General features: G+C 38.1%; 1 protein-coding gene across 1 annotated transcript in view; it reads left to right on the forward strand.

Moving 5' to 3' along the window:
- Positions 1-10,874, forward strand: part of LOC135222857 (uncharacterized protein C3orf20 homolog) — a 30,011-nt gene extending 19,137 nt beyond the window's left edge. Inside the window, exons 2-5 of the mRNA XM_064261195.1 lie at positions 1,852-2,004; positions 3,627-3,818; positions 8,137-8,356; positions 8,960-10,874. Coding sequence (XP_064117265.1) covers positions 1,877-2,004; positions 3,627-3,818; positions 8,137-8,356; positions 8,960-9,166 — 747 coding nt within the window. The 5' untranslated portion in view covers positions 1,852-1,876 and the 3' untranslated portion in view covers positions 9,167-10,874. The remainder of the gene's footprint in view (positions 1-1,851; positions 2,005-3,626; positions 3,819-8,136; positions 8,357-8,959) is intronic.
- The last annotated feature ends 562 nt before the right edge of the window (positions 10,875-11,436 follow it).

The raw sequence follows: 11,436 nt of genomic DNA on the forward strand, positions 1-11,436 counted from the left end.
AAAAAATTCACGTGAAATATTTGCAACAAGAGATGCCTTAAATCACGTAATGGGGGATGAAAGCGAGGAAGAAATACCTCCCCAAGAAGATATATCAGTCAAGATCAACCCCATCAGGAGACTCTGCAGGTAGGTGGCCCTCCATGGCTGCAGCAAAAGACGCCATGGGTCACCTCGAGACCATAGCCCATGAGCTCTCTTTCTCTCACACCCTCAAGAATGATGGATACCAAATATACATACAAAAGGGGGAGAGAAAGGTCTCTATTTGCTAGCAAGACCTTTTTCGCTGTCTCATTTCTCACGATGGTACGACAGACTACAGCATATTTTTATATTATCTACTTATGACTGGATAGCTAGTATTGCATGAATCTCTCTCTCTCTCTCTCTCTCTCTCTCCAGTGAATGTGGGTTGCCAAGTGTCTGATACAAAGGGAAAGAACACCCCTACATTACCAGCAAGACTTTTACTTATATTTCCTTCGACAGGACTACAGCATAAACTGCTTTTATGAATAAAAATTGATTGGTAGTACTCTCTCTCTCTCTCTCTCTCTCTCTCACTGTATAATATAATATATATATATATATATATATATATATATATGTATAATATATATATATATATATATATATATATATATATGATATATTATATATATATATATTGTTCCAGCTACATAATACCAAAAAACGGCAGGGAGAAGCAAATCAGATTAATCACATCTCAAAACTGACACTTTCACACATTATAAAGACTGTACGTAGAAGCTCAAAGATAAGAAAGAAGTGTCTCATGACCTTTGACCTGAGCAACCCGTAACACAGATGCAACACATGAAAATATGCAAATAAGTGATGAAAATATTCAGAAAAAAAACAGTGATTTTTCAAAAATAACATTGCAGCAGGCCTACTCTAGATAGGAAAAACCTAGACAAACTTTATGCTATTCCTGTTCAGCTGCAGAAACTAATCAGGGCATCAGGCAATCCTGATCTTACTGCTTCATTCTTCTCGTAAAAGGGCCCAACTGTTGACAGTCATGAAATTTTTTTTTTCCCAAAGCTGAATCGCTTTCTGGCCTCTTCCGACTCAGCCGTAAATCTGCTCCTTAAACTTCGCCTAGTGGTGATTTCATGTGGACTTGCCTGAGCAGTATTATGAAGTAATAATACTTCAGCCTTCATTGATCTACTATTCAATCATTCTATTATCTCTGTTTTAATCTTTTTTGTCGTGTACGAACATTATACTATAGGGAAATTTATATTGCAAATTAAAGGCAGTGTATGCTATGAATAATAATATAATATAAAATTAATAAATCTTTTGGGAAACATGGCCATGAACTTGTATGGCTTTAATTTGTAATATTTTATATAATATAAATAAAACGGTCATCCTAATTTACATTCTAGATAAATTAAACTATATATATATATATATATATATATATATATATATATATATATATATATATATATGTGTGTGTGTGTGTGTGTGTGTGTGTGTATGTATGTATATAGTATATATATATATATATATATATATATATATATATATATATATATAAATATTATATATATATATATATATATATATACATACACACACACACACACACACATATATATATATATATATATATATATATATATATATATATATATATATATATATATATATATATTATATATATATATATATATATACATATATATATATATATATATATATATATACATAAATGAACAAGTGTGATAGCAGAACATCCTTTGAATCTATAAAATAAAAGTATATTCTTTAATACACATTCAATGCACTTCATCTCATATCTTAACACAGGGAAGACTTCTGCTCTCCAAAGGATATGGAAAGTGGTGGAGGAGGGCCTAGGGGAAGAGACAAAACTACAAGACACACTGATGAGGAAGACTGTGTTGTGGCCTGTCCAGTTGTTCTGCGGCAACTCTGTGCTCAAATAAGAGTTCAGTCAAGGTACATGTATGTCTTGTAAAAATATGTTAGCACAGGTTCTTTCACAATCTTGTACAATCTTTGCATATACATTTGATTATTTTCCGGTGGAACATATAATTTTTCATAGAGAAATATTCACTAATTATAAGGCAGTCCCCGGGTTATGGCTTACGGGTTTGGCTTACGATGTTCCGAGGTTAAGGCCCTTTTCAAATATATTAATCAGAAATTATTTCCAGGGTTACAACGCATGTTCCAGGGTTACGACGCCTACAACACTCATCTGGCAGAAGAAATATGACACCAAAAATGCAAAATAATCAATATTTGAAGGTATTTTTGATGAAAAATGCAATAAGAATGCAGTTTACAGAGTTTTCAATGCACCCAAAGCATTAAAAGTAAGGTTTTCTTAGGGTTTTTGACGATGTTCCGGCTTGCAACGATTTTTGGGTTACAATGCATCTCAAGAACAGAACCCCCGTCGTAACCCGGGGACTGCCTACTGTATTTTCACATTATTTTCGTGACTAAAAGCATTTTTTATGATAACTATTAAAAAAGTCAGTTATAGCAATTTTAGCGCTACTAGAGGGGGCCCTGGGTTTGAACTATTAAAATAGGGCAGTTGTAAGCAATTTCAGGGGGCGTCAGTATTCGCAGATTTTGTCGATTTGTGAGGGGTTGTGGCACCTATCATTTGGGAATCACGGGTGTCCACTGTATCTCATTTTCCTTAGTGCGTCTAGCATACTGATGCTGTGTATGTTGACCTTTTTGACTGGTTTTGTGGCAGTGGCATTAAATTCGAAATCAAAAGATAATCAGGTCTCTGGCTATTATTATCAAATCTTAATTTCTATCAGCAATATGACTGCAGTTGTGATACCAAGAATCATCAGACCTAAAGCTCTCCAATAAATTAAGTCACTTTGTATGGCATTCCTTAATATATCACTTTTCAAGCTATTTTTATTGAATAAAATAATACAAAGATCATGATCTTCATAGGGAATAGGGAGACAGTGCAGTCAGTGTACCTCATGTGTTTCACTGCAGGCATTACTAAAGGGTTTTTCTTCTTCTCTCTGGCTCCCTGTTGCACCCACTTTTCAACTTTTTTCTTTATCTCCATCCCATCTCTTCTCATCTGTCTTGCTGTCCATCCTCTCTAATTATTACTTCTTAGTCCAACTGAGGCCTTTTCTCCTAGTAGTTTCATCTGTCTATTTGTGGTCTGTACTTGATCTCATTTATTTTCTGGATTTCTTTATTTTGTTGTCCAACCACTCCAACTCGCTCTTTGGGTTGTCTTAAGCAATAATAGTTTTTTACTTTTTTCTCCATTCCTGCTTTCTTCCTTCCATCTTTCTGTCCACCCTCTCTAGCTATTACTAATGTCACCTTTAGATCCTTCTGCTTCATCTCATTTATTCTCTGGATCCCCTTCTCTTGCTGCCCAACCACTCTAACCCCCTCTTTTCACTAAACACACTGTGCCTGAAGGTGCCCTAGTATTCGATTTTACACGGCTAAAAATTTTGTGATTCATTCATTCAATTATTGAAACTAAAAATCTGAGATGTTCAGGAATGCAATCAGGGAATATCAGTGGCAATTCTTTGTCATTCTCTTTTCAGAAGCAGAGGGAAAAAGACTTCCATTAACCTTCAGACCATACACAACCTCCTCTCCTCTCGTCCTTACTGGAGAAGGTGCCTGTGCTCACCAAGTGCTCTCCCAGCTATCACAGAGAAGGAGCTGGTACTCCTTCTCTCCCTTACTCCATCCCATCGATTCATTGTCCTTGTTGTTACCAACTCTGCTGACAGGTTAGTAATGAAATACTTGAATCTAAATAAACCATGCATCATATTCAAGGCCTATTAGGTTACTATTCCTGTGTGGAGACAGGAAAGATAATCCGTCCCTTTAATCCTACCCAAAGCACACATAAAAGAAGAGGGGTGACTGTAGAGTAAAGGCCCTTAACTTGTGATAGGTAAATAAATAAATATATGAATACATGTAAATGAATGAATAAATAAATAAACAAATAAGAGTAACTGAATCTCACTGGTCTTCAAGTTTAGAACATTTAAAAAATGGGCCAAATTAAAGATAAAAAGTTAATGGAATAAAAAGTAATTAATGGTATTATTATTATTATTATTATTTTGTTAAAAATGACTGCTGCTTCAGCACTATTAATCTTGTAAAGAGTCTTCTCTATCTTTCTGATGACGACTTTCTCGTTGTTGCTTAGACTGGCGAGCAACGCACCAAAGGGCATGGTAAAATTCGGTTGAGTCATTTGATTTATTATTGCTTATACAATTCTCGCTCTCTCTCTCTCTCCAACGCGACGTTTCCTCCTGATCCACAGGACATTATCAAGCAATAACTGCTGAGGGACTGAATTCCAGTGGCGAGTCCATCTTCTTATATTGTGATGTTGCGGGCTCTTGAGTATGGTCAGAGCACCTCTCCGGCCGGTCAGGTTTTCATTGGTTCCTGGGAAGGTGACTCATACGGCGGGCGTTTATGAGTCTTGCAGACCTTATCAGGTGGGGGGTATCACTGGGAGCCTCTTGATTGGTTTCTACCTGAGTGACGTCACCCCTGGTATTATTCTCATGTCCGGTGTTTGTTTCATGCGCGCTGGTACTTTCGTTGGGGGGAGGGGTGTGGTCCTCATCACACACGTCGGTATCAGGAATGCTTCTTGGGTGGTATTAAGGGGAGGCTTTTGTTTGAGGATAAGCAGCGCTTCAAAGAGACGTAGACGTCATGGGTCAGGTGCTCTCCCGATGATCTTAATATTCCTGATGATGTCGTCTCTTGTGATGTTTCTCTGGTGTACTGCAAGGGTGTGCTGCTTAATGGCGCCCTCCTGGCCATGGCAGGAGATCCTTTTTGACAGGCGCATTGTCATCATGCCGATGTAAATCCCAGGGCATCCTTGGGCGGGGCATACGTATCGGTAAACAATGTTGGACTACTTTAGGGGGTCTCTTACGGGCGGGGAGGGGTTGTTCTTCATCAGGAGGTCCTTCGTACGCCGATTCTTGTAGTAAATAAAGAGGGACACTCTCTTTCCTTCCTCCATGGGGCGGACGTGTTCCTCTATTATTTTCTTCATGGCTGCTTCGTCCTCCTCATATTGGTGGTGCATGATGGCTTTATAGAAAAGTTTTATATCCTCCAGGGGTGGAATGTTCCTTCTCTCTTTCTCCGTCATGTACCACTTGTCAAGGGCGGCTCGTGTTTCTCGGTTGACGAGTTTATTCGAGTACCCATTGTTAATTAGCATCTGGGATGCTCGGTCGAGTTTGAGGTGTGTGTCCTGAAATGTCGAACAGTGCGAGAGGGCCCTCCTGACGAAAGCCCTGACGGTGGTGGTCTTGAACCGCGCAGGACACTCGCTATCTCCATTTAGACAAAGTCCAAGGTTCGTAGCTTTGGTGTAAACGGTAGTCGCCAACTTCTGATTCGTCTTCGTGACAAGGCCGTCGAGGAAGGGGAGCCGATCGTTGCTGCTGTACTCGACGGTGAAGTTGAGTGCGCTGTGCTGCAGGAACTGCTGCCGAAGGGCTTCTACCTCATCCTCGCAGTCGGCTTGCACGAAGATGTCATCGACATAGCGTCCATATGTGCGGGGAGATCTATGTTGCGAGAAGACCCTTTCTTCCACTTCACCCATGTAGAAGTTAGCGAAGAGGACTCCTAAGGAGGACCCCATCGCTACGCCGTCCTTTTGGCGTTACATCTGTCCTCGGTGGGTGGTGAAAGGCGCTCTCTTCGTACAGATATCCAGCAGGGTTCTTAAAGAGTCTCCTGGGATGTTAGGGGGTCTCATATCGGGATTCCTATATACCCGCTCCATGATGATCCTTATCGTCTCGTTGACTGGGACGTTGGTGAATAGGGACTCAACGTCTAAGGACGCCATGGTTCCCGCACCGGAGGAACCGCGGATCTTCTCCAAAAATTCCACCGATGAGGTGAGGCAGTACCTGGAGGGGATATATGGAGTCAGAATTTTATTAAGGCGTTTGGCCAGAGCGTAAGTCAGGGCAGGCGTTTGGCTGATGATCGGGTGTAGTTGGTTGCCTTCCTTGTGGGTCTTCACGTTCCCGTATAGGTAGCCGAGGCTGTAGTCACCTTGGATGGGCAGGAGGTGTGTGGCATTTGTAGCGGCATTCACGGCTGTGATGACCCGGTTGGTGTCGTGTTTGATGTCTTTCGTCGGGTTCTTCTTAAGTCTCTCGAACTTGGAGACATCAGACAAGATGGGGTCGAGTTTCTCGAAGTATTCCGAGGTGCTGATGAGCACGAACGCAGTTGTCTTGTCTGCACGCCTTATGGTGATGTCTTCCCTCTTCTTCAGATCTGCGGCTGCCTCCTTCATCTCTTTGGTGTAAATGTCCGTAAGGGCCTCTGCTAGCAGAAGAGGTTGAAGGGCGTCCGTCGTTGTCAGGATCTTCTTGGCTTCCAACTGCTGAATCGAGTCATTTTGTTCAGGGGTGGGCTGGTATGCAGAGAGGTTGATATCCTTTGCGTCTTTTCTTGGATGCGTAGCTTACTGCCGTTGAGGGCGACAAGTTTGCGGGTTACGCCCCTAACCCAGTTACGCATGTCTTCCTCGCTTAGGCAGGTAAGGCGCGTGTTAATATCTTTGTAGGTAGGAGACTCGCGCTGGTCCTCCGCTCAGTCGTCTGGTTGGTGGTGGTGGTCTCTTGTAGGGGTGTCGTGTCTGGTATTGTCATCAGGATCAGGGCGGACAGCTTCAGCACGTATTTCCGCCCATTCTTCTCTCAGGCGGTGATGTTCCTCCTTCAGGGTCTTCATATCGGCAGTCTTCTCCCGTAGTTGCCGCTGTAGGAGGGATGTTCTAAAGTCCCTGGTCCTTTCTTCATTTCTTACTGTGGGGTCGTGCAGCCTGATGTTTGTATATTTTGGAAGGAGACCCTCTCGTAGGCATGTTTTGTTAAAAATGACCGCTGCTTCAGCACTACGTATTAATCTTGCAAAGAGTCTTCTCTATCTTTCTGATGACGGCTTTCTCGTTGTTGCTTAGACTGGTGAGCAACGCACCAAAGGGCATGGTAAAATTCGGTTGAGTCATTTGATTTATTATTGCTTATATAATTCTCTCTCTCTCTCTCCAACGCAACGTTTCCTCCTGATCCACAGCAGTCATTTTTAACAAAACATGCCTACAAGAGGGTCTCCTTCCAAAATACTATTATTATTATTATTATTATTATTATTACATATTATCATTCAACAAGAACACACATTTATTAAGAACATGCAATAAAGGCCTTTAAGTTTCTAGAAAAGTGTCTACAAAATAGAAAGTATATGTTTAATTGAAAAAAAATTGAAGTGAGAAGTATACAACATATAAAAAAGAAATTAACTGATAAAAATAAGCAAATAAACATACAGTAAAATTCTGTAAGTACTTCAACAGCAGTTCAGAAATGACAGTACAGTTGATTAAAACAATCTGAAAATAAAATAAAATTTTCATTTTATTGAGACCAAGTCAGACTGATTTACAATACATCAACTTATCGATCTAATTAGATACTGTACAGTATATAGGTTTTTATATGCACATTATTCTATAGTACTCATAAAGAAAACTAAGCATCCAGTCATAGGTTGCAAAGATATGAGTTATTCACTGAATTCTAGATGTTCTGGTTGGAATAATTTTAGGAAATTACACATGGACAAACTCTATTTTTGTAAATTAATGCGGTAGTATCATTTCTGTATGCCAAAACAAACATGTGCCTGTCAAAAATCCTGTACTGCAGAAATTTTAATGACCTAGCTCTAGTGGATATCTTCACGTATGGTTGTTCTTATAAAGCCTTTGACTGACTCTCAGCTTCTCAGGGCTCATCGTGATGTATTGCTGCTTACACCATATTACCAAGGTCCATTGCCAATTTCAGCATTTTATTTTTAAACATGGCTGGGTTGTTAACTGCACACTGAACCCTCCTCTCCCCCAGGCTAGGGATTAGTGGTTGCATAAGCCCTTAGTAAAGATTTTCTACAAGTCATAATTATTCATAATGTACTTACAAAAATGAAAATAAAACTGATCCATTTTCATTACCTTACTTCCAGTCTTGGAACTGTGGTAGTGGGTGGTGAATCCCTTATTGAGGCTGTTTACACAGCTCAGAATCTGCCAGGACTTCGCCCATGTCTGCAGAGCCCTAGCAAGCCATCAATAGCTTTCATTAAGTACCAACTTACCAAGCCAAAATCCAAGAGGAAGAATGATAGAAAAGCAGTGCCAAGCACCATTCTCAACAATGGTCAGGTCAAAGTTGGTATGGTTCTGGTGAGTGAGTCATTCTTACATGATTTCCATTAATTCTGCCTTGGAAATATGATTATGAAGGACTCTACTACCTTAATAATTTTATCTTGATTTTTTGTGTATAATGTGTATACAGTATGTTTGAATTACTACAACAGAATAGGGATCTTTTGATTAAATTAAATGAGATTCATGAAAAATCCCGTCTTCCTTGAAATATGCAGTAACTGATTCTTATTTTAAATAATATGCAGATAAAGGAATGAAAATTAGAAAAATCAGTCATTCAGCTAAATAAAAGTATCATAGAAACTTTTTGATATTTTTTATATTATTAAATTGCTGATTTTCATATCACTTATGAGTAACTTCTGCTCAACCATTTTCAGCAAGTTAGAATCTAACTGTTAGATGAATAAAGTTAAATTAAATTAATTATATTTATTAATACAGTATGTATTATTCAAATATGCAAGAGCCCCTTCATGAACAAAATAAGATGCCTTTAGGACCCTATGCAAAAAATCATAAAACTGAGAAAAGAATAAATAAATAAAGTTAAATCAACAATCTCATAAATATATAGTACTACATACATGTTCCTATATTTCTGTTTTTTGCCAGATCTACCAGAAGACAAAGATGTTGTATGCTGGATTTCCTCTTGCCAGCTACGGGTGCAGTAAACAAGACTTCCTGACATTTATATCAAAACACACACAATACGATTTCTGCCTTCGCACTCCAGAAGTCGAACAGACTTCAAGATCTGAATCACCTGAGCCTGGTGAAAACATCTTGGAAGACTCATCAGAAGGGAACACATCATGAAAACCAGGTGTGATCCAGCATGACAAGTTCCTAAATTAGAAAGTATGTGTACAATCTGTCATGAACACTTATGTACTGAACTGAGAGATAACTTTTAGTGATTATTTGGGGAGATAACTTTTAGTGATTATTTCACCCAAACCAAATTACTGTACCTGTTCTCAAATGCAAGACTTGAAACTTTGTTCTGATTTCTTAAGATTTTAGTCAGGCTCCTGGAATCAACTTCAGACTAAGCCCCAGTAAAATACTAAATGCCCCAACCAAGATTACAAATTACAGCCTAGCAAATATGGCTATTGCACAGCACCGTTAGTCGATTCATTAAATCTATATGGTTGTTTTTTATTAAACTGTATTTGTTGTGTAACCTTAAAAACTCTCCCTAAATACTAATCCTGATGAATTCCATTTATTTACTGATCATTAGATATTTTCATGAGATCACTGAATCACAACCGAAGGGTCTAACAGGGTTTGCTCGAATTGCTTGTTGTTATATGTTAGGTGGAAATTACAGCAAGATGAAGTTGAAGATAAACAGCTAGGAAGAAAGAGGCAAGTGAGATGGATGGAAAGTTTCCTGGTATACACAGTCGTTACAAATAAAAATTTCAGTAACTATTTCAGATACACAGCATGCTAGCCAGGATTTGTAAACGTGAAAGTAATAGCACAGAAAATATCATTGAGAATGATGGACAACCAAAATAAATCCTACAAAAATTAGCCCATATCTCAGAAATTATTTTAAACTAAAAATATAGTGATTACTGAAACCTCAACTTTTTATTACTCTTTTCTTTTCAAAAGGTAATCTTCAAGGGCCAAACAATTCAAATCTTCATCTAAACCTATCTCAGTATCTGCCAAATTATATGTCTTAGACACATGTTTCAAGATATCACATGCAATCATTCACATTACAGTTTCCCCTCTGATAATACACATGATTTTTTTTACCGACAATCGCCATTGCCTACAAAATCATGTTCAAAATAATGCAGGCAGAAAGGGTTTTAAAATAATGCAATACCATTGTTACTATACAACAGGATTAATAGTACTACTGTATTGCTATTTTTAAAATAATTACAGCTCCTGTGCAATTGCCAGCATTCTTTAAGCAGTAATGCCCCTGTACTTTGAGATAACTGGAAGAAGAATAAATATAGAAGTAAATAATAACACTGATACAATAAGCAAGAACTTAATAACTGGCTGCATATTTTTGTATTGCTACAGCAATCTACTGAGTACCACAAAATTCGAAACAGTTTCATCAGATTTCCAAAGATTCAACAAGTGCCTGAATTTCCCAGTTACAACAGAAAAATGATACTATGGATCTGACTCTGGTAACTGGCTTCTAAAGTTTCTCATGGTGGTAGGGATGTGTACTTTTAAATGAAGTGTAGAATGGTAGTTGTATCCATAAAATCTTACAATAACTTTGTTTGTTGTCTTCCAAAACTAAGAAAACAAGCCAATTTACAAACTAAATCTCTGTTCCACAAAGTGTTAAATTCTATTTTAAAATTATTGCATCTATGTCTACAATGTGACAGTAAAATTCACATAAAGTTTTTTAAAGGGTATGTACCATATTTTAAAAAACAGATGAAGTGCCTCATCTAAATGTGTGTGCAACTGTGGCAAGTTTGGAAATCTACATGCTGCCAATACTATATCTTCCACCACAGTTATATTTACTCATATTTTCATGTATTTTCCAAATTCTTTATCAATAAATGTTTCAGAATTCCATTCTTATCAATGACCAACAAATTTTGATTAGTGGCGTGTCAATATTTTTACTGAAAGTGCTGTAAACACCTGAAGTATTCTTGTATTGAAGTTATTATAGTGTATAAAGCTTTCTTTTTATATTTTTGTCATTTTTAAATAGGTAAAACTTTTAGGATGGACAATCCAATAACCCAAGCCCTGTGAGGGAAAGGGGCATGCAAGAGCTTGGAATAAGACTGATTTATTTCCAGAAATTGGCTTCCTTTGACCAGGCATTGCAAACAGAATAATAGGGACAGGTGAATCCATAACCACAGGGGATAGGAATTGTACAGTAACTGCTGCAGAAGCAAGGCAGCTGGACTAAATTTCAGAAGCAAAGTTTGTGAAACTTGAGAGAGTAAATGGAGTTAAGTGTAAAATTCTCTATCAACATCTGCTGTCTATTTTACATCTGAATTTCTATTTGGTATAGGTTATCATGCACTTATGTCTTTTTGCCATAATTTCCAGGACCCTCC

The sequence above is a fragment of the Macrobrachium nipponense genome, chromosome 8 (assembly GCF_015104395.2).
Source record: "Macrobrachium nipponense isolate FS-2020 chromosome 8, ASM1510439v2, whole genome shotgun sequence".
Classification (NCBI taxonomy): Eukaryota; Metazoa; Arthropoda; class Malacostraca; order Decapoda; family Palaemonidae; genus Macrobrachium; species Macrobrachium nipponense.